The following is a 21,709-nucleotide window of genomic DNA, read 5'->3' as shown; positions in this document are numbered from 1 at the left end:
TTCCTTTAAAACCCAGCCAGATGCCCACTCCTTCAAAATCCCTTTCGAATACTCCATCTCACTCCCTGCCCCCTCTCTCACACGGTTTAGTATCAGTCATAGCACTTCTCATGTCTCACCTCCTGCGTGACAAGGACCATCATCTATGGAGCATTTACTCTGCATGGGGCACTGTGTGGAACACACCCTCCATCCTTGATCTCTCTGAATCCCCACGTCACGAACGTTACCACGCCCATTTCACAGAGGAAAAAACTGAGGCTCGGAGGACTTCCAGACTTGTTCAGGTCGACACAGCTAGGAAGCAGCAGAGCAGGAACTGAACGTACGGTTCTGATTTTAAAGCTGCCTGCTCCGATTAGCACGGTTTTCCATAAATGTCGTGAGCAGGTCTAAAGCGTCAGCAACCTGACGGCAGAAGCCACTGTAGTTCTCCGCAGTCCCAGAGGTGGGCTTCTGCAAATACTCTGCAAAAGAAAGCGGGTTGCCCTGTGAGCACCGCCCTCCTTCCCTGGGTGAGCTGCCACTCCACCAAGGCTCCAGAGCAGACCCTTCACCCACGCGGACCCCAGGGGCTCTCTGGGAACAGCATCGCAGCTCTGTGGCCGGGCGCAGAGACACCCTAGAGGGGCACAAGGTCTGCGAAGGGGAGAAAGAGCGCGGGGCAGACGGCACGCACCCCAACCACACCCAGCCGGACGAAGTTGTTTACGCCTCTGGCCAGCCCCTCCCGCCCGCCCGGCCGGCCACGTGACCGCCGCCCCGCCCCTCGCTCTCGCGCGTGGCTCCTCCCGCCGTGCCGGCCCTTCTTTTTGCCTCCTTCGGAGTCACAAGATCTCTCAGCGCCCTCCTTTCGGGATCCTTCCGCTCGTCCCCGCCCCCCTACCTCACAAACTCTCCTTGGCTCTCTCTACACCGGTTCGCGTCGTCAGTAATGAGCAGAACGGCCCCTTCCGTCCAAAGGGGCTGCCGACCGCGTTCATCAGTCACTGGGTTCGAGGGACAGGCGAGACCCCGCTGGGGACTCTTTTTCGTGGCGGAGGCTGCAGCCTGCCGTGGACATTTCACGACGGGGGGAGGTGCTGTACGTCCAAGATGGCGGCGCCCTGTAGGCTGGAGGGACTGTGAGGTAAACAGCTGAGGGGGAGGAGACGGTGGGTGAGTATGGGGGTGTCGCCCCCTCCTATTCATGGGGGCTTCTCGGGGCAGCCCTGGCACCATAATCCCAGGCTGGGGGGCCCCGACGGGCTGGGGCAAGGGGCTCACTTGCTGGGGAGGGGACCCCGGGAAGGGGGCTTCCGAGAGCTTTTCCCCCTCTCTTATTACGCGCTCTCTCCGGCGGGGCCCAGCAGGGCCGCCCGGTCCCTGGGGAGGAGAGGCGGGCCGGGCTAGTACTTCGCCCCTCCTCGGCGGCCGAGGGGACGGCTGCACCCCCGGGCCGCGGTGCCGAGGGCGGGGGTGAGGTGAGCCCCTTCGCTAGCCCCTCACTTAGCGGGGTGACAGGTTTCCGCGGGGTGCGGAGGGCAGAGGAGAGTCCCGTAGCCGGAGGGGAAGGGCCGGGGGGGTGGGGCTGGTCCCAAGGCTTGCTGAGAGCGGTTAGGGGTGGGGGGAGAATGAATGGAGGTGGCCTGTGGGCATCAGGGATCGCCTGGACGCGGCGACTCCGCTGAATTTGGCGTGACTGGAGTGCCTCGCTCCGGCTGCGCTTGTGGGTGTGTAATTGACGGTGAAGGACAGTTACCTTCGAGTCCGCAGAGGTGATTCTTAAGAGACAGCTATTTGCCGAGCCACTCCTAGACGCTCATTCATTCATTTGAGGAACTGGAGGACGAAGAGTCTGCAGACAGGAGACCTTTAGAATTAAAGCTCTTTCTTTGTGTTTCCTGTTAAAGAGTTTTGCTTGCTGTGTTTTGGATTTGAGGGGAGGGGGGGTGGGGGGGGGCGTTCCTCCTAAGAACAACCGCTCGTCTTTACGGAGTGGAAGTGCTTTGCAATCCTTATCTTCTTTAGTCCTCGCGACAAAGCGAAGAAGCCACTATTAATACCTCCATTTCTCAGATGAAGAAACTGAGGCCCGGAGAGATTAGGGCAACTTGCCCAAGGTCACACCTCTAGGAGTGTCTGAGCCAGGACTGGAACTGGGGTCTGATTCCAAGGCCAAGCTCCTGTCATTATACTCACATGACTCTCTCATTTATCTGTTATTTGATCAAAGCTGGCTAGTCATTCTAATTAAGTGATTAGAATGAATCAATTGGTCAAAGTTTGTGCATAAGTGCCTGTTTGAAGAGGGGTGCACTTGCTTATACACCTCAGCTTTTGTTTGAGTCGGCAGTGTTGTGCATGTAAACGCATTAGTCTAAATTAGGCTGGAAGGTATTTGATGTTTTTATAAAACTGATGAGTTTTCAGCGGAAAGAAGTCCTGCTAAAATCCTTGCTGAATTTTTTATGGAAAGCTTAGAAATAGCACTTCACTTTACATAGAGTAAGCTGTAAAAGTACTAAAATAGAATAATACTCTTCTGAGATACTTTGATTTATAATTTTGGGATCAACTCGGAGTCATCCGAATTCAAACATGCTGGCAAAGTGGAGCTGTAAATTTCAAGAAGCATTGTAAAACCGAATCTTCTGGGAGCCCTTGATTTACCGAGCAACCACCTGTTATTCTTAAGTTGAGCATTCCTGAGTAAACCTGGAATATGCAAATGTGAAAACTGATTTAGGGTTGTGTAGGGAAATGTACCTTTAACAGTCATGCATCAGGCAAATGAGGCTCCTCAGAAACACTGAAACATTCTTTGCTATTGCCCTGGGGAGCTGCAGAATCTTCCTCTAACCACCTGGTGTAAACTTAAGGGTATTTATAGAAGATGTAAATGGAAAATATCCTCTTACTAAAGTTAATATCTTATCCGAAACACTCTTACATCACGTGCCTGGAAGGGCGGATGATGTAAGCTTTCTTTGCCTCATGCGTTTCTTGGTGTCATAAAGACTTGGTATGTTCCTAAATTCCTGGTTAGACAGATTCCCTGGCGGCTATAAGCCTTCTTACTCGTTTTCGTTAAATTGGAGTATCTCAAATCCTGTGACTCAGTTGTACTCTTGCTCACTGGTTTAAGAGCAAAGATGTCCCATACTGCTACTGTTGTGGGTACTTTGATGCCTTCTGTGCATGCCTGGTTTCGTTTGTGAGATGAAACTGAACAGTCTGACTAGGACAAATCAAATATATGCGCATCTGTGTGATATTTACACAATAATGAAATTGCCGGAAACAAGAGATCTCAAACGGTAGTATTCATCAGAATCTCCATCGCAGATGTCTGGCCCCATAGTAGGTAGACCTGCATATTCAGTCGTTGAGGACTCCCTGGATATATATTTTGGAAGAAGTCATAGGTGATTCTGCTGTGCACTAGACGTTGAAGACCAGTAGCTTAAAGTTTCAATTTGGCTGTTTTTCTTTTAATTTATAATTTATTGCAGAGGCATTGCTTAAAATAGCTTGTATCCTCTGTTGTGTGTAGTGGTGGGCGAATCTTGGGCTCTGCATTACAGCTGACTTGATCTTATAGCTCTGTCTTCTTTCAAAGTTTGTTGGTGTACAGGTATGTTCTTTTCAGGGTTCCAGGGCCATAGTGGACTAAAATTAGCTTTTCCTGGAATTATTTGGATATTCTTGGATGTAGATGCACCAAATACAGCAAAACATCAACCATATCAAGCTTTTCTAAAGTGACTTTGATCAAGTCCCCTAAGTTCTCTAAGCCTCAGTTTCTTGATCTGTGAAATGAGAGATGGATTATAAATTAGAGTATTTCTAAGTCAAAATTTCTGTGATTTAAAGTCTCCCTGGGGCTTCAGTTAAACATTCTTACTAAACTGATTAAAACAAAATGTTAATAGCTTTATAGTAACTAAGGAAATTGGTGACTTTTAGCCTGACCCATTGAGTGATGACCTGTTTATCTTTTCCTTTATATCACATTATTCTTAAAAGGTAATTCCCTGTAAGTTCCTCATATTATAAATCTCTCTTTGAGAGATTAGTTTTATTTGTATTAGTTTTGTTTGTCATTTAAGTAGCTGCAGGCAAGAAAGAAAAGTATACAGAGTGACATTCAAACCTGTAGCTTTTTGCTTTGAAAAAATACTTGTATAATTAGTATATACTCAAACACTGAATTTTTTCCTCAGTGTTTGATGTAATTTAGTTTGCATGAAATACTTATTTTTTTTCATTTAAATTAGTCTGAAAGAGGTCTACCATCAGCAATTTGAGATTATTTTTCTAATTTACTTTTTAAGCTGATAGTTACTAGAAATTAGTAATTTAACGTCTAATGTCTATTTTGGGGGGTGGGGAGAATAAAAAATTATGTATGTGTAAAAGATATGTAATCTCAGGACCTTGCTAATTTCTCTTGTGCAGTGCTGATTTTTCTGTACAGGAAAGTAGCAAAAGGTAACAGAATACTTTTTAAGGTTGAATGAATTCAGATTGTCAACTAATGAGTAAAGTGCCTTAAAAACCTAGCTTTGATACAAAACAAGGCATGCTAGTTACTGGCCTAGAACTTACAGGTCACTTTCTAAAGATAATGGCAGTAGAGGCTGTGAAATAGTTGAGTAACAAGGGACAGTTTTGCTCTTCCGTTGGTGATGGAAGACACAGTGAGGAGTGATAAAGAAGGACAGATGTAGGGACCTTAATGTCTGTAATTGTTAAGACCTGTGCTACTTTGAGGAGTTCACAGAGCACAGTAACAAACACCAAGTGTATCCATTTTAAGTTATAGAATGGTTTTATCAATGTTTCAAATACAAGTTGTTAAATGGATAGACTGCTGAGCCTTATGTACCCAGCAATACATTTTGTTTAGTAGTAATATTGTTATAATAAAGTTTATATTTATTGAATACTTATGTGCCAAACTCTGTGCTAAGTATTTTACACATATGATCCCATTAACTCTTCACACAGCATTAAGAGACAAGATAGGGAGAGGAGGAAACTGAGGCTAAGGGACTTGAGTAAGTTGCATAAAATCACTTAGTGGCTGACCTGGGATTTGAACCATGCTGGCTGACTCCAGAGCCCAAACATTTAATCTTTCACTGTGATGAACTGCCTGAACTGCTGATCTTGTCAACTAACTCATAGATCGGTGGCTCTTAACTTTTGGGGCGGGGGTGGGGTGGGGAACTCAGTTCCACTCTGAAAATCTGTGGGAAGGTATGGACCAAATATCCCTTGTCTCCCGTCTCCACCAAAAACATTCATCCAGATATACAATGTTGGACATGGCTTCTGGAACTTCATGGCCCCAGCTTGAAGCCCAGCTGATTGTTCTAGATTACTGCTGTTAAAAATGGACTTGGGCTTTATTAAAAACGATCTTTTTTTTTTTTTTTTAACCGTAGGTAGGAAAGGCCCAAGTCTTTTAAAGATGGCCTGTATACTATTCGTATTATAAATCGTTCTGTTAAACTTTTATATTGAAAGAATCTTAACACTTCACTGGGAATTCGGGTTTAGGTGCCACATTAGGAAAAGTTAGAACTGGAGAACTCGGGTATGGAACTTACTAAATGCTTGTCAGGCTTGGCATTCACTCCACGCTGGTACCTTTAGCACCTGGCAGAATTCCACTGGGCTATTTTCCATGGTTTATGCACTATCTATTTTTTTTCCTTTGAACCTCAAATATTTATAAAATGTATATTAAATATATATTTCATGTTTCCTGCCTTCATCCTTCTTGCTTCTTCCTAGACCAGGGGTTCTTAACCTTTAGTGAGCATCAGAATGACCCAGAAGACCCTACCTCCAGAGTTTCTGATTCACAGGTCTGGGGCAAGGCCCAGGTATTTGCATTTCTAGCGGCTCTCCCAGGTGATGCTGATGTTGCTGGTGTGAGGACCACATTTGAGAACCACCGTCCTAGATTATCAAACCCAGTGCCTTTATTCCCTAGGATATTTTTCTTTTAGTCCTATGAACTTGAAACCTAAAGAAATCTTACAGTTTGCTCCGATTTCTTTTAGGGGAAGCTCTGTACAGTGACTTTTGGAAACATAGGTGGTATCTGTCTGGCCTATATTTTCTCGATAAATAATTTTGTTCATGCTCATGGGAAGTCAAAACCTAAGAAACGTTATTTATAGAAGAGCTGTACCTTACCAAAATGAAGCTCTGTCCCTCTAGGCAAATTACTGGAGGATTCACCTTTGAAATAGGGTATAAGCTTCAGCAAATTGTTCATCAAGGTGCCTAATGGCAAAAATTCTGAATGGAGAATCTGGAGCTCTCCTACTCCAGTTTGTATGACCTTGAGAGGGACTGTAACTACAGAGACCATTTAAATCACATGACCACACATTTTGGCAGGTTTTGCCATCAGCTGTTTTACTTTCACATGGTGAGTCGTGTTTCCTCCTCCTTTCCCTGTCCTGTGCACTGGTAGGAAGAGTAAACTGGAGCTAATGTCTTCCTTTCTGGATGCATTTGTGCTGAAGGCATCTTGTTCACTTGATAGAATATTACTCTGTCAATCACCTGAGAGTTCCTGAGCTGGAACCGGACTTCACTATGTGATAGTGTATTATTAACAAAATACTAGGATTATCTGTACTATTAACATAACAGTGTCGTGTTTCTCCCCTACCTGTGCTGTACTTGTTAATGGAATAGTCCATCCGTTAGACTTGAACCTGTATCTAAATTGTCTTCGAGCTGTTTTAGATAAAAACCTGAGTATGGAAAACAAGTTATAGTGAAGGACATCTGCCTTCATATATACCCTTAGTTGTGTTTTTACAGCATAGACAAGTGTGCACAAAATTATCTTAGGTGATATTCTATATAATTACCTATTTTTATGTGATTTACAATTCTGGGGTGTCCTAGGGGGTAGAAGGCCATATACAACACTGGTTTTCCAAAAGTCTGAATATTCAACAGATATTTTCAGATAAAATACCTTCTAAAGGCATTTTAGGTACCTGCCACTAGTATTTCACAAAGGTTTTATAGCTCTTAGCCCTCTCACAGTGTGTAATATATCTTGCCTAGGGCAGAGATCTGAAAAAATGTGTACAGTTCCTGCTAATGACAGCTATACATGGCTATTACACTGGAGTTCATGTGCAGTCCCAGGTATATAAGCCATCTGTCTGTTAACACCTAAAGAGTGAAATTAATTAAGGTGAACTGTGAAAACAAATTGACCTACATTCGTTCTGTTTAATCTCAAAATGCTAAAGCACAGAGCCCTCATCCTCTTCCTCAAACCTACCCTATATTTGCATTCAAAAAGACTGCTTAGAGAATGCAATTACAATGTTGCATTTAGGTGAGAACACAACTTTTGGGTCAGATATCAAAGAGGAAAAATCTGGATCTAGGGGTGTGTTTCTTTTTTAATTTGGCTTTTGAAGATAAGAACATGGTTTGACTGTTATGCTCTTGACAGGTGTTTCCATCCATACCCCTTAGAGGTACACATCTTTGAGGGGGTCTCCTCCCTTCCTCGTTTCTCATCAGGATGTTCACAGGTCACACGTGTCTCACTTTACTGACCAGAATGATTTTACCTGGTAGTACCTCCATAGGGCAGAATTTAAATATAAGTGAGTAAGTAAATAAATGCTCAAAATATACATAACTGCGGGTAGCCCTTGCCATGCCAACATTAAACTGATGCCGATTTATTAGCATTACCATTTTTAGCATGGTGATAAAGAAGAAGTCTTAATGTTGAGTATTGGACAAAACATTTCTGACTTCCTGTGCCAGTGCCTTTATCTAGGACAGTGATCTTGGTTGGGCAGACTACAAGATCTCATCTTATGTACATCCTAATGTAACCCTTGCCTTAGATATTCCTTTTCAGGTAAAAGATCCAACTGGGATTAATTATAAGAGGAAGTCTAGATAACTCACTGGACTAACAGCTGATTTTAAGATTCTGAAGATTAGAGGCTCCCGTGTTTTCATTCCAGCTCTGTACTTGGTCGAGTGGCTGTGGCCGGGCAAGCAGTCCCTGTTGGAATGGTTTGGTCGGCCTTGCTAACAGGCCAGCCTGCCTCCCAGCACTGCACGCGTGCTTGCATATGCCACCGAAGACCACTGGTGTTTAATGCCTGGAATGCATTCCACAAAGAAGTGTAGTTACCCCGTCGTCTGGAGCAAGAGTGGTTTTTTATTAAACATTGGCACCTGAGCTAACATCTGCTGCCAGTCTTTTTCTTCTTCTTCTCCCCAAAGTGCCCCAGTACGTAGTTGTATTTTCCAGTCGTAGGTCCTTCTGGTTGTGCTATGTGAGACACCGCTTCAGCATGGCCTGACGAGCGGTGCCATGTCTGCGCCCAAGATCCCAACTGGCGAAAACCCGGGCTGCTGAAGCAGAGTGCACGAACTTAACCACTCCGCCATGGGGCTGGCCCCTGGAGCAAGAGATTTTAATTAAGAGAGTTGCTCGATCCACTAGTTCGACTTTGACTGGGATTGTGTTTTGCAGGACGTGTCTCCAGGTTTTTTTTGTGCTCCATGTAATTAGCTGGATATAGTGTATGAGGTGCAGCTTGCATACTTTATATTCAGCCCTGGAATGGCTACCAAAAAACCTGATGAAATCTTTGCTGACCTGAACAGGGTATATTTGCCTCTTGTGTGCCAGACACTGAAATAGGCCTGGGTGTCCATTAGTGGACCAAACAGCTGGTCCCTGTGCTCATGGAGCTTACAATCTAGTGGTCAGACTGTACCTAGATATAGTTTGAAGGGCTGACATTTTAAAAGCAAACTGGAATGTAGTTCTGTATACTCTTATTTAACATGGATACTTAATATGAGATAATTGGACAGAAAGTAGGATAAAAGGGGGAAGAAAGTAGAGAAATGATAGCTATTCATAAATGTTTTATGCTTGTCATGTAGGAGAATTAGATTAAGGTTGTGCAGCCTTATACATTTATTTAAGAAATATTTTAACTCGTAGTTATTCAGTCAACGAGTGCCAGACACTGTGGTATCTGCTAAAGATAACAGTACTGAATAAGCTACTCTTTCTTCCTGGATGTAACTTCTATTGAGGGAGATGTGTTCAACGGCTAATTACTCTTATTTAATTAGGTTGTGGTAAATGACACAAAGAAATATAGGCTGCTAAGAGTATTTAACAGGGGACCTGACCTAGTCTGGGGCGTAGGAGTGGAGGGAAGCAAAAGCTTCTCTCATGAAGTGAATGTTTAAGCTGAGATTTTAAGGGTGAAGGCGTAGCTTGGGAGGGGGCAGGGGCAGAGTCTCCCAGGCATGGGGACAGCATGTACATGGTCCTGAAGTGGGGATGCGTGTGGCTTGGCAGAGAGACTGAGAGGCTAGGGTTGTAGGGAGGGAGAGGGAACATGGCGGGTGATGAGGCGATGCAGGCCCACTAAGTGCTTTGAACCTGGCACTTTTCCCCCTCTTGGGGCCTGCCTCACAGGGCTCCTTGAGTCGTTGCTCTGTGCCACACACTGCCGAGGGCTCTAGGTTGCATCATCTTGATTGATCCTCAGAGCCTTTTGAGGTAGGTGCCATTGTTCTCACTTTGCAAATGAAGTACCTTCAGGTTAGATGTTAGAGACTTTAGATAAATAGTCAAAAGTTACACAGCTAATATGTGGCAGAACTTGGATTTCAACTCGGAACTCTAATTCTAGAGCCTGCCCTCCCCATTCATTTAGTGCCCATTCATTTATAGCTCTTATAAACAGACACTTAACAAAAGGTAGAGGTTACAAGTTCAGCACAATATAAAGAATTTTCTAGCAACCAGCTGTTCAGAAATATAGACGGGCGAGGCACGTGCACCCACTGATTATAAGTGCTCATTCCAGTGGAAACTAGATAGCCATCTGTCAGGGACAGAGTAGGAAGGAGGTCAACCAGATGAACCCGGAACTCCCCCTGATTGCATCTGGGATTTCACTTCATTGTAAGTTTATTATATACATATATGTGTTTTCTCCCTTCAGTGACCATGAAAGACACCAAGTTGACAGCACTGGAAACTGAAGTACCCATTGTCCCCAGAACAGGTAAGGTATAAACTCAGTCCAGTGCTTGGAGGAAGATGGAAGGGAATTGTCCATCTTGCCCATGGTCGCCCTTGTGCATAGGTGTTTCTTTGCATTCAGGATTTAATGTTTATGGTTTTAGCTCCTTGCCAGGAGCTGGGCCTTCTATGGTATGAAATAATTAGTCACGTTACTGATGATTTAATTGCTTTTTCAGTGCCAGGCACTAAGTGCATTGTATGTGTTATTTGTCTTCTTCTTCACAGCCACACTTTCAGTGTATCCCCATTTTACAGATGGGGAACTGGGTCTGAGATGTTATGCAATTTCCCCAAGGTTGTATAGCTGGTACTTGGTGAATCTATGACTCAGATCAGTTCTGTCTACAGCAAGGGTTGGTTTTCACCACTAAATTAGATGGAAGCTTTGTTTTGGAGTAAGTCATTTAAGTAGTGCAGAAGTTCTCGAACCCTGGCTGTGCCTTAGAAATCCTTGGGTTTATAAAAACAAACCAAATGTACTATCTGGACCCACCCCCTAACCTGCTCTGGAGTAGGGGCTGGGCTTCAGGATTTTGTAACCTCTACAAGTGATTCTAATGTGCATCCTGGACTGAGAACCCCTGAGCTGATGAATTAGCGTTTACATTTTAAGATTGCTTTATCTGTTAATTGTCTTAATTAGTTTTTTTGGATCAATTATGTGCTGTAGTGATTTCTAGAATTGCAGGATTTTTAAAGTCCCTGAATATATCCTTCATAAATATTGAGGCTCTGGCATTTCTGTGGAGAGAAATTTAGTCTTAGTGACCTGACTGGTCACTGAGCTATAATTTTGAGTTTACCAGCAAGAGTGGCCAGTGCAGCAGCATTGTGTGCCCCCGGAAGGGTGTAGGGGAAGGCAGGGAAGGTGTTTGAGCTGATAGGACTCACTGTTGCCATTACTGTATTCTGTCCCTGTCTGCCTCACCTTATAGCATAGGAATCGTGAAGTCATTATGTTGTAGTTAACAGTATAATTACTATATTCTGTCCCTGTCTGCCTCACCTTATATCATAGGAATCGTGAAGTCATTATGTTGTAGTTAACAGTATAATTGCATTAATAGTAATCTTTTGCCTGAAAGATCGATGTTTGTTCACAAACAGGGACTTAACACAAATTGTAGGCTATCTAACAAGAGTGGGAGCACTGCTCTCTCACAGGTAGGGGAAGCTGTCTAAGTTTGACTTTTCATTTTCAAATGTTTTTGTATACTTCTTGCTGTCCCTTTTTTAGAAGTCTGCTGAATATGAATTTGAACCCAATGTCAAGTGGTCATGTGTTCTTATCATTGAAGCGCAAACTGAATAGCACACATCATAAATCTCAAATTTTATTAAACTTTTTTCATTATTGCAATTATATTACATTTTAGTAGCCAGATTTTTAAAGCTTGAAGTTTTTTAAAGATTTTATTATTTTTTTTCTTTTTCTCTCCAAAGTCCCCCGGTACATAGTTGTGTATTTTTTTAGTTGTGGGTCCTTCTAGTTGTGGCACGTGGGATGCCGCCTCAACATGGCTTGATGAGCGGTGCCATGTCTGTGCCCAGGATTCAAACTGGCGAAACCCCGGGCCGCCAAAGCGGAGCCCGCGAACTCAACCACTCGGCCACAGGGCCGGCCGGCCCCCTAAACTTTGAAGTTTTAATGTTGGGAAAATACATTGTTAGCACCATCTGCTGCCAGATTGCTCCTGTGGTCACTGTGTTACACGTGTGTGATGCCATATAGACCTTCATCTTCAACTGCCACATTTAGTCCCGTCACCAACCTTTTTGGACAAAGCAGAATGTAATTCAGGAGAGTTTCTGGTAGATTGTTTTCCAGAAGGAAGCTGTACTTGGGATTCATAGCTTAGGCAAACCTCAAAGGTCCTTCATCTTTAGCCACTAAAAATTGTTGGCAGCCTATAATAATCATTTTGACAAGCTTTTTGTTTAAACTTTTAGCCTCCATAGATACAAAACTACAAGAAATTGTCTTCCTAAAGCATTTTTGTAAAGTCTGTTTTGAAATTTCACTAGTCAGTGCAAAGTGTGTTGGGTATTTCATTTTTTTCTTTTTCTTTTTAAAGATTTTATTTTTTTTCCTTTTTCTCCCCAAAGCCCCCCAGTACATAGTTGTATATTCTTCGTTGTGGGTCCTTCTAGTTGTGGCATGTGGGACGCTGCCTCAGCGTGGTTTGATGAGCAGTGCCATGTCCATGCCCAGGATTTGAACCAACGAAACACTGGGCCACCTGCAGCGGAGTGCGCGAACTTAACCACTTGGCCACGGGGTCAGCCCCTCATTTTTTTCTTAACATTGTTTTCTTTTCTTCATACTCTATATTCTTTTTTAAATTTTATTTTGTTAACCAAGTAACCTGTGAAGCAAATATCACTGACATTTTTTTTTGAGGCACCTGAGCTAACATCTATTGCCAATCTTTTTTTTCTTTCTTTTTCTCCCCAAAGCCCCCCAGTACGTAGGTGTACATTCTAGTTTTACGTCCTTCTGGTTGTGCTATGTGGGACGCCACCTCTGCATGGCTTGATGAATGGTACCATGTCCACGCCCAGGATCTGAACTGGCAAAGCCCTGGGCTGCTGAAGCAGAGCACGAGAACTTAACCACTCGGCCACGGGGCCGGCCCCCAGACTCTATATTCTTTATGTTTGGCTTGAAGATGATCTCTCATGGATGTTGTTGGCTGTGATTTTGGAATATTTTCATGTTATGAAGTTGAGGTGACAGGTTGACATTGTATTTTTAATTCATTCTCACTAGATGTGAAGTATTCCCAAGTATGACTTTTTCTTGAAAGACTACAAATTAAATGCAGTTCTTAAAGGTTATTTTGTTTGTAATAAATGCTACAAAACAATTCTATAAAAGTTAGAATCAGGGGCTGGTCCAGTGGTGCAGCGGTTAAGTGTGCATGTTCCGCTTTGGCGGCCCGGGGTTTGCCGGTTCGGATCCTGGGTGCGGACATGGCACCGCTTGGCAAGCCATGCTGTGGTAGGCGTCCCACATATAAAGTAGAGGAAGATGGGCATGGGTGTTAGCTCAGGGCCAGTCTTCCTCAGCAAAAAGTGGAGGATTGGCAGATGTTAGCTCAGGGCTAATCTTCCACAAAAAAAGAGAAAGAAATTAATTTAAAAATACAGTTAGAATTAAAATGTAATTTAATTTCTGTTATTTAGCCAGGGTTTATTAAAATTTTTATAAACATTTGACTCAAAGAGTAATTACTGTTATTTGTAAAGTTATCTAGCTAATCTACCCTCTTAGTAATCACATTATTAGTTAACATATTTAACTATTTGAAAGTTTTTAATTGTTTTTGAATATAAAAATAACATCATTAACTGAAGCTTTTATTTTTATAATAATCAGTATACATTTATTCTTAAACTGAGAGAATTTCAACTTATAAAACACAAAACTTGGATGTTACATGTAGAATGTTTTACCTTTATGTGAAAGTGAATATTCAGATATCAACGGTAATTCTAAATGCATGCATTGTTCACGTTACTGACACCATGTAGATTAGGTATAATGGTAGTGACATGAACATATGGTTATTGATCTTGCACACACACGGTTAAGGATGCCAGAAACGCTGCTGAAGTAGGCAGTTGATAGTTCAACTTTTAGACCTTATGAAAACTAAGGCCAAACCAGATACTGGATTTTGGCCATGTATAGAGACTAAGACCTAACAGACAGTCAGCCATGCAAGGATGTGGGAGGTGAGCATTCCAAGGATAGAGGGAACAGTGGGTGCAAAGACCTTGTTCTTTCTCAAGGTTTTCCTGGATTTGAGAAGACTGAGACTAGAGCAGAGAAATGAAGAGGCAGAGTGGTGTCAGATGAAGGCAGCGGGAGGTTGGGAGTGCATAAATGGCTGAATCATGTGGAGCCTTGTAGACCAGTAGACCACTCTTGAGTTTGGCTCTTACTAGCTCCATGGGAAGCCACTGAATGATTTTAAACAGGAGAGTGGTAGATGTCTGATTTCCGTGTTTCAAAGCCTCTTGTGGTTATTTCGTGGCAAATGAATTGTACGGGAGCAGGAATACAAGTGGGGAGAGTAGTGAGGGAGGCTGCTCCTCCCTTGTCTCCCAAGGGAGAAGATGGGAGCTGGGACCGGGACAATAATAAAGGGGATAGTGAGGTCGTGGGTTGGTAAGAGGTTAGATGTGGAAGTGGGAGTGGTAGAAGAGTCAAGAATGTCTCCTTGATGTTTGCTTTGGACTGATGGTTCTGCCTTTTGCTAAGATCCAGAAGACTGTCAGAGTGACATGTTTTGGGGTGGGGAGTGGGCATTGAAAGTTATGATTCTGTGATATAAGTAGCATCATCTATAGCACTGTACTGTGGTGTGTGGCCACTAAAGATAATATTAAAGTAAAAGGAATGTTGCTTTGGGATGTGGGATATAGAAATGTATTAACCCAGATGTTGACTTTTGACTTCTCCTGTCTCCTATTTTCCACACTTGGTTACTTCTAAAGTGGAAGAGAGACTTTCCCAGCTGTAAGTGGATGCTCCATGTGCCTGTGCGGCTAAGCTTTAAGTGACTTTTCCCAGTCTGTCTTCCACAGGCTGTCAAGTGTATTTAACACGTATGCAGCTCATCCACCACCACCACATCCAGGTCAAACTGGTCCCTTCCCTCCTTGGTGCGCCCACTGAACCATGTCCATTTCCTTCTCGCACGCATATAATTCTTCGTTGCACTTGCTAGATCTGTCTTCCCTACTTAGCACCCTGCGCTTAGACCCTCAAGACATATTTGAATGAGTTTTGAAAGGAGAGATGTTCCAATCATGGGACTGATTGCAAAAGCTTATGATTTAACTCCCATGAGGGCTTTTTAGAATGTCAAAAATCCTTGAACTTGGGTCACTTAAATGAAGAATCTCACACAAAGACCAAGATTTTAATTTTTTCTGGGGATTAAAAAATATGGTCAAAAGAATTTCAGAGCTAAAGAGAAAAGCTTGTTGCCAAAAATGTTCTATTGTGTTTTAGATAAAACCTTGTTTTTCCCTTCTATAAAGCTTTTGAAAGAGTAGGCTCCAGAAACCAGACTTTTATACCTAAATTATATTTATAAACTGAAAAACAAGCTAGGTAGCCCAGGCCGGTCAGCCCTGATTATCGCCAAGTTGACTGGATGGGCGCCATCTTTGTTTAGAATTGAGCTCATGTCACTCTGCTCTGGGCTGCCTGCTTTTGGAGGAACAGCTCTGACATGACTGCCTTCTGAATACATAAAAAGCAAACTCAGAGTCTTGCTAGATTGAGACTAGGTAAGTGGCAATTTTATTGGAACAAAACCATACTTAAGAACAAAATACTTTTAAAACTATGAATTGCATTCTTTTTCACTAATTGAGAGTCATTTGTGATTTACTTAAGATAGAATTGAATGTGGGGGCTAGCTAGATAAATGTGCTATTAGAAAGTCATCTTGAAAGTGATGTCCCGAAGATTTTTATTGGTGTTCTTTCTGATAATATATGAGTACTACTCAGTCAGTGTTTGTTTGTGCCAGGTCCTGTGCTAAGTGTCTGGCATACGTTGTCTCATTTAATCCTCTCAATGAAAATAAACCCCGACAGGTTGGTATTATCTTCACGTAGATGTTTAATTTAATCTGACTCACAGTAAGGTGAAATGTGATCCTGTTTTCAGTTTTGAACTCTTTTACAATAAAATCTTACCAGTTGTGGTCTCACATTTCTGAGCCCTTTGAAATTGACTTCCTCTGTGATTTACCTCCTGTAAGGTTTGTGTTTATAGGTGTGAGCCAGCAACTTCTTACGTCATGATTTGCTATCAAAAATGCATTTAGACGTTTTAGTTGATTTTTCTGGCTAATGTACTTATTATTCACCAAGAGCCAAATCACTGAATATGACCAGGTGGTAATTAAATGAGCAGATAGATGATAGTAAGTTAATACTCACCAGTTTCCAGGGTCATTGCTACCTTAAATTTGGCATCCTTGCAGGAGGAGCTTAACTACTTAGTGGGATTTTTCTTTAGCGGAGTGTTTCTCAAACAGGGCCTGTATGTCACCCATGTAAGGATGACCTGGGGTGCATATTACAATGCAGATTCCTGAGCCCAAAATTCAGCTCTGGAATGAGCCCAGGAAACGGCATTTCTAACTAGCATCCCAGGTGGTTTTGGTATACCCTAAAGCTTGAGAACTGTTACTTTAGCTTATTCAAAGACAAGCAAATAGAAAATAAGAGTATATTTTGATATGGCTGCAAATGATATATACAGTCACTGGCCGGGGAGCTGGGCTGGCTACATTCTGCTTTACCACGTGACCTTGGCAAAGTTATTTCTCCTTTTTGAGTGTCCATATTCTCATTTGTAAAATAAGGGTGATGCCTGCTCACCTCACTCAGTTGCCGCAAGGGCAAAACCGTGAGTTAGCTTCATGTCACAGTGAAGCGCCTGGGCCTTTGGAGTCGGGCAGTCACGATTTAGTTCTCCCCTGGTTTTGCCTCTTGCTAGTTTGTGACCCTGAGCAAACGGCTTGATGTTTGTTTCTCTCCTTGTAAAATGGAGACAAAAGAACCCATCACACAGTGGTGGTATAAGGAGAGTATTCGATGATGGTTGTAGGAGGTGTGCAGTGCCTGTCTAATAAAGGGTAGCTCTTACTACTTGTTGAAAATGCGGCTTTACAGACCAAAGCGGGGAGAAGCAACCAGTTACAAATATGTGTAGTAACACTTGGGGAAAGAGCTACTTTTTTGTAGATGAAGATAGGGTGGCTGCTTCACTACCATAAACAACTGAGTTTCTTGCCACAACTAGTAGGACCCACAACTAAGAATATACAACTATGTACCAGGGGGCTTTGGGGAGAAAAAGGAAAAAAAAACCCAGAACCCTGAGTTTCTGAAAGGTGAAAGTTTACCTTAACACCCGTGTTCATGCTGCTCCCCTGTAACCGAAGGCCTGTGCGTGTGTGATGGATGTCCAGGGTGAGGAGTAGCCCCCAAAACCGGAGAGACGATCCCTAGTTCAGACAAGGTATTGAACTTACAGACTTGGGACCTAACCAGCTATAGTAACTTTTAGACATTGATGGGATTGTCAAGAAGAAAACAGTATGCTTTTAGTTCTTTTTCTGAGAATAGTTCATGTACTTTTTACATCAGTGATTTGAAACATAAACACAGTCTTAGCCAAAACCTGGGGTGGAGTCAGAAGCAGGAAGAGAGCTTGGATTTGGTCTTGTTCTTAAGTCGCTGTGATGGTTTTGACTGGTAGCAGGTTTCTAGGTTTCTCTCTGATTGTTGTGTTCCAGAGAACTCTTCATAAATTTGTCAAAGATAGAATTATTCACACACCTACCTGCTTTTATCACCAAAGTTCTGTACAAACTTATTTGGACACATTCACCAATTTGTCTTTAGGTAATTTTTTGTGGGGAAAAATGGGGCCATTTCGTCACACTGTTCATCTTCCTTTTTCTCAGTCTGGTAGTGGCACCAATGAAGAGGCCTCAGAGTCTTTAACACACGTCCTGGACCCGGCACAGCCCATTAGTGTAAGATAATGGCCCAACAAGCAAATATCGGGGATCTCCTCTCCATGCTGGATTCTCCCGTGCTGAGTGTGCGTGATGACGTAACAGCTGTCTTTAAAGAGAACCTCACTTCTGGTAAGGAAAATCTCATCCTTTTTAGCTTGTCTGCAAATCTGGAGAGATTGACCTATACAGGTGACTAAAATTCTGCTGTTGAATTTTGGTTTTCATCTTCTGAAGAGAGTCTCTAAAAACCACCAAAAAAGAGCATACATTGGTGGATTTACTCTGTATGTGTTTGAAGCTTTTAGTTATGGACATATTCAAGCATACACACAATCACATAAGATGAGAATCACGTAATGAATCCCCTGAACCTGGTGCCAAGGTTTCTGCCATTATTTCATCTTACCTCCCTGACTCGCCCAACCCAAATATTTTAAAGCAAATCCCAGATATAGCATTTCTTCTATAAATCATATATGTGATTTTGAATATAAAAAGTGCTTAACCTCTCTTTAATGAGATAAATACAGATTTAAACAGTACCTTTTCTTGCTTACCAGGTTCGCAAAAATCAAATATTGATCATAGAAACGGGTGCTGTTAGCAGGAGAATAAATTGGTGTTCAGCGTTTTTGGAGTATCTATCATCGATTTAAAACATGTACCATCTGGCCCACCTACAAGGATCTGTATTTCATTATTTCCTTGAAAGAAATAATAGTGAAAAATTGGAAAAACCTAAATGTCCTTCAGTAGGTGACTGGTTGTATTAATTACTTAGAGTCATGCAGTGTAGCATTAGGAGGAGAGTAAAGAGAATGAAGCAGGACGTAGGTGCTGCCATGGGAAGGTATCTACAACGCCTCGTTAAGGAGAAAAGAACACGCCTGGGGGGCTGTGTGTGTGTGAGAGCGATTATACACGTAGGAGGAGGTTTGAAAGGACGTGTACAAAGGCAAGGGTGTTTCTCTCTGAGGAGTGGGTTGGGAGGCAGGTTGTGAGGAGGACTTCCACTTTATGCACTTTCATACGATCTGAACTGTTAACAATAGACATGGATCATTTTTGTAATTAAAAAAGCAATAAAAAGGAAATAGCATTTCATGTGCTTTTATGGACCTTTAGGCAAATAAACTTAGGATTATTCTGTCGTTAAGCCTAAATTAATTTAAGGAAGCAGAAATCCCACTTCATATAAGCTTGGATGGCATATAAAGAAACATTTCTAGATCTTGTGACTGGCAACTCTTTGAGGTAAATTTAGAATGTTAAAAGAAAATAACTCTTATAAACTGCCCTTTTCTTCGTTTAGACCGTGGTCCAGTGCTTGTAAACACCTTGGTGGATTATTACCTGGAAACCAGTTCTCAGCCGGTGTTGCACATCCTGACTACCTTGCAGGAGCCGCATGATAAGGTAACTGGTGGAATGGGAGAGTAGAGCGTTCACTGCGTTCTCTGTGAGCAGTGTGACAGCTTCTGTGCAGACCCACTGCGCAGTCTGTCCAAGCTTTCTCCTTGGACTTCCGTATGCAACAGATGACACTGTTCCCCGATTATAACTTCATAGAAAAATAATTTGCAGGGCCTATGTTTCCTGAAAGGTTTACAGTGTAAAGCACATTTCAGAGGCTTTTTATGGTCTTACTGTTTAAAGATATCCTGTGATCCCAGTATTATGGTTGTACAGTGACAATTTGATCCATAAGTTACTCATCTTTAAACCCCTGCTTTGAATAGGAGTTGTAGACTTCTAATTAGTATGGGAAAATCTGCCAGTGCAGGTAACTAACGGGGCTAATTGATGAGTCAGGCACTTGGAGGGCTCCTAGTGTTTGGTTTTTGTTTTTATTTTTGTTGGTAGTAAATAGCTAACAAAGCGTTGTAATTGCAGGCTTTGGTAAGTCTTGCATTTGTAATGCGAGTGACTTCACTAGGCTTTGAAGGCCTTGCCATTGTGTGCCTTTTCCAGTACATATTGTTTTTTTTTATTCTGGGCTGAATTTTAGCTTCTACCTGATTTATATTTGGGGCCAAACTGTGTAAACTGGGCTCCCATAGCAGTAATAGCTTCCACAACCTACCACAAGCTTGGGACCAGTGGTTATTGAAACAAGTGGCCTATTTGTACCTCAGAAAGAAGGCCTACAAAGGAGTCCCCTCTCCTTGCAGACTAGTATTATGGGGGTCCTTTTTCAGGACTTGCAAGCTGGCTGCCCTCTCTCAGGTCAAATGCAGCAGTGTTTTGTTTGCTAACGTGGTTTTGAAAAATCTTTTGTTTGCTCTCTTGACCTGCTTGACCTTTGCTTTACATCGAAGGGAGACTGGAGGGACTGGAGTGCGTCCCTGCTGCTTGCGCTTGGGTTAACTTTGTACACTCCTCTGAGGATTTCCCTTGGTCCCCCCACCCAGCTTTGTTGAGTTATATTTCCCTTGTTCTTTTACATTTTTAGCACCTCTTGGACAAAATGAATGAATACGTGGGCAAAGCGGCCTCCCGGTTATCCACCCTCTCGTTGCTGGGCCACGTCATAAGACTGCAGCCATCTTGGAAGCATAAGCTCTCTCAAGCACCTCTTTTGCCTTCTTTACTAAAATGTCTCAAGGTACAATGTTTGTAAGGACTTGAACAAAATGGCTTTGTGAGTAGAATTGCTGAAATTTTGAGTAACTTCAAGCAAGCAAGCTAGATGTTAACTTTGAGTGTTTAAAAACATCTGGGCATTTGATTTTTCTTGAGCGTAATGTAGTCCAGAGTTGGTGAGGAATGTAGTCAGGCTTAGTGAGTAAGTTCTTAGTGCATCACTGTGACTGTCAAATATCTTTTGTCCAAGCAAATGTGGTAACATTTCAGTCAGATTGGTTCCTTGTGATGTTCTTCCAACCCTCTTCGATTTCATCATCTAGCCTTCCCTCAGTTAAAAACATACTGCTTTCTCTTTGGGAAGCCCCATTTCTAAATCCTCTTTTGGCTAATAGGAAAATGGCTGAAAGGCTCTTTTAACCATTTAGAAGCATGTTCTAGTTGCATCTACAGTTAAGGTTTTGTTGATATAAGGCCTGCTGAGTTGCATTCTACTTTTTTGCACTAAATTTAGTGCATTTTTCTACACAGGGAGTCAAAACCTAAATAGAACTTTATGATTTTAGTTTTTACAGTAGCTTGCTGAAATACTCAGGGCTATTTGCTTAATCTGTTTTAGTTCCTGGACTTGTTTTCTATCTATAAAATGAGAAAATGTGGTTAATATTAACTGCCTGTACCTCACAGAGACATGACAATATCCAGTAGTATTTGCTCCAGGATGGCAGTACCTTTGGGTTCATCTGATACAGCACCATGCAAATTGATTTTTGTCTTTGCCAACGAGGGTAACCGTTTTATTATCCCTAGAGGTGGGTCCCGAGGAGTCACGTTAGTAGGCTATCATAAAAATGTGCGTTTAATTAAGGAAAAACAGGAGCAATTTTAAGTTTAATTTTTTTAAGTGAATAGATTGATGAGAATGTAATCCAGTTTTGAGGCACACCATTTAGTTCAAATTGCAAAACACTTATCTTTCCTGAAAGGGTAAGCCTTGAAAATTACTCATGGGGCCCAGCCCCGTGGCACAGTGGTTAAGTGCGCACGTTCCGCTTCGGCAGCCCGGGGTTCATTGGTTCAGATTCTGGGTGCGGACATGGCACCACTTGGGCGCACCATGCTGTGCTAGGTGTCCCACATATAAAGTGGAGGAAGATGGGTATGGATGTTAGCTCAGGGCCAGTCGTCCTCAGCAAAAAGAGAAGGATTGGCAACAGTTAGCTCAGGGCTAATCTTCCTCAAAAAAAAAAAACCATGAAAATTACTCATGGACTATTAATTACCCAAGCCTTCAGTTAGAATGATATGATAAACGAAATTAGGGTTAATCTCTTTTACTGGAACTCATTATATGTTCTTGTTATATATTCTTGATTCTCCTACCCATGTTTTATGTTCTTACCAGATCTCAGCTGTAACAAAAGGCTTGGGTGCTTGATGTAAAAACTAAATATACGTA

The 21,709-nt window shown here is 42.4% G+C and overlaps 1 protein-coding gene across 5 annotated transcripts in view; it reads left to right on the top strand.

Moving 5' to 3' along the window:
• The first annotated feature begins 1,065 nt into the window (after nt 1–1,065).
• Nucleotides 1,066–21,709, top strand: part of TSC1 (TSC complex subunit 1) — a 50,670-nt gene continuing 30,026 nt past the window's right edge. For 3 of the 5 annotated variants that reach the window (XM_046656000.1, XM_046656005.1, XM_046655971.1), the window contains exons 1-5: nt 1,066–1,129; nt 10,029–10,091; nt 17,611–17,796; nt 18,980–19,083; nt 20,120–20,272. In XM_046656000.1, coding sequence (XP_046511956.1) covers nt 17,691–17,796; nt 18,980–19,083; nt 20,120–20,272 — 363 coding nt within the window. In that variant the 5' untranslated portion in view covers nt 1,066–1,129; nt 10,029–10,091; nt 17,611–17,690. Of the gene's footprint in view, nt 1,159–10,028; nt 10,092–17,610; nt 17,797–18,979; nt 19,084–20,119; nt 20,273–21,709 lie in introns of all 5 variants that reach the window. The other 2 variants (XM_046655980.1, XM_046655990.1) reach the window with 2 other exon arrangements.

This window comes from Equus quagga, chromosome 1 (genome assembly GCF_021613505.1).
Source record: "Equus quagga isolate Etosha38 chromosome 1, UCLA_HA_Equagga_1.0, whole genome shotgun sequence".
Classification (NCBI taxonomy): Eukaryota; Metazoa; Chordata; class Mammalia; order Perissodactyla; family Equidae; genus Equus; species Equus quagga.
The sequence above is the reverse complement of the archived record's forward strand: the minus strand, read 5'-3'. Positions and strand labels throughout refer to the sequence as shown.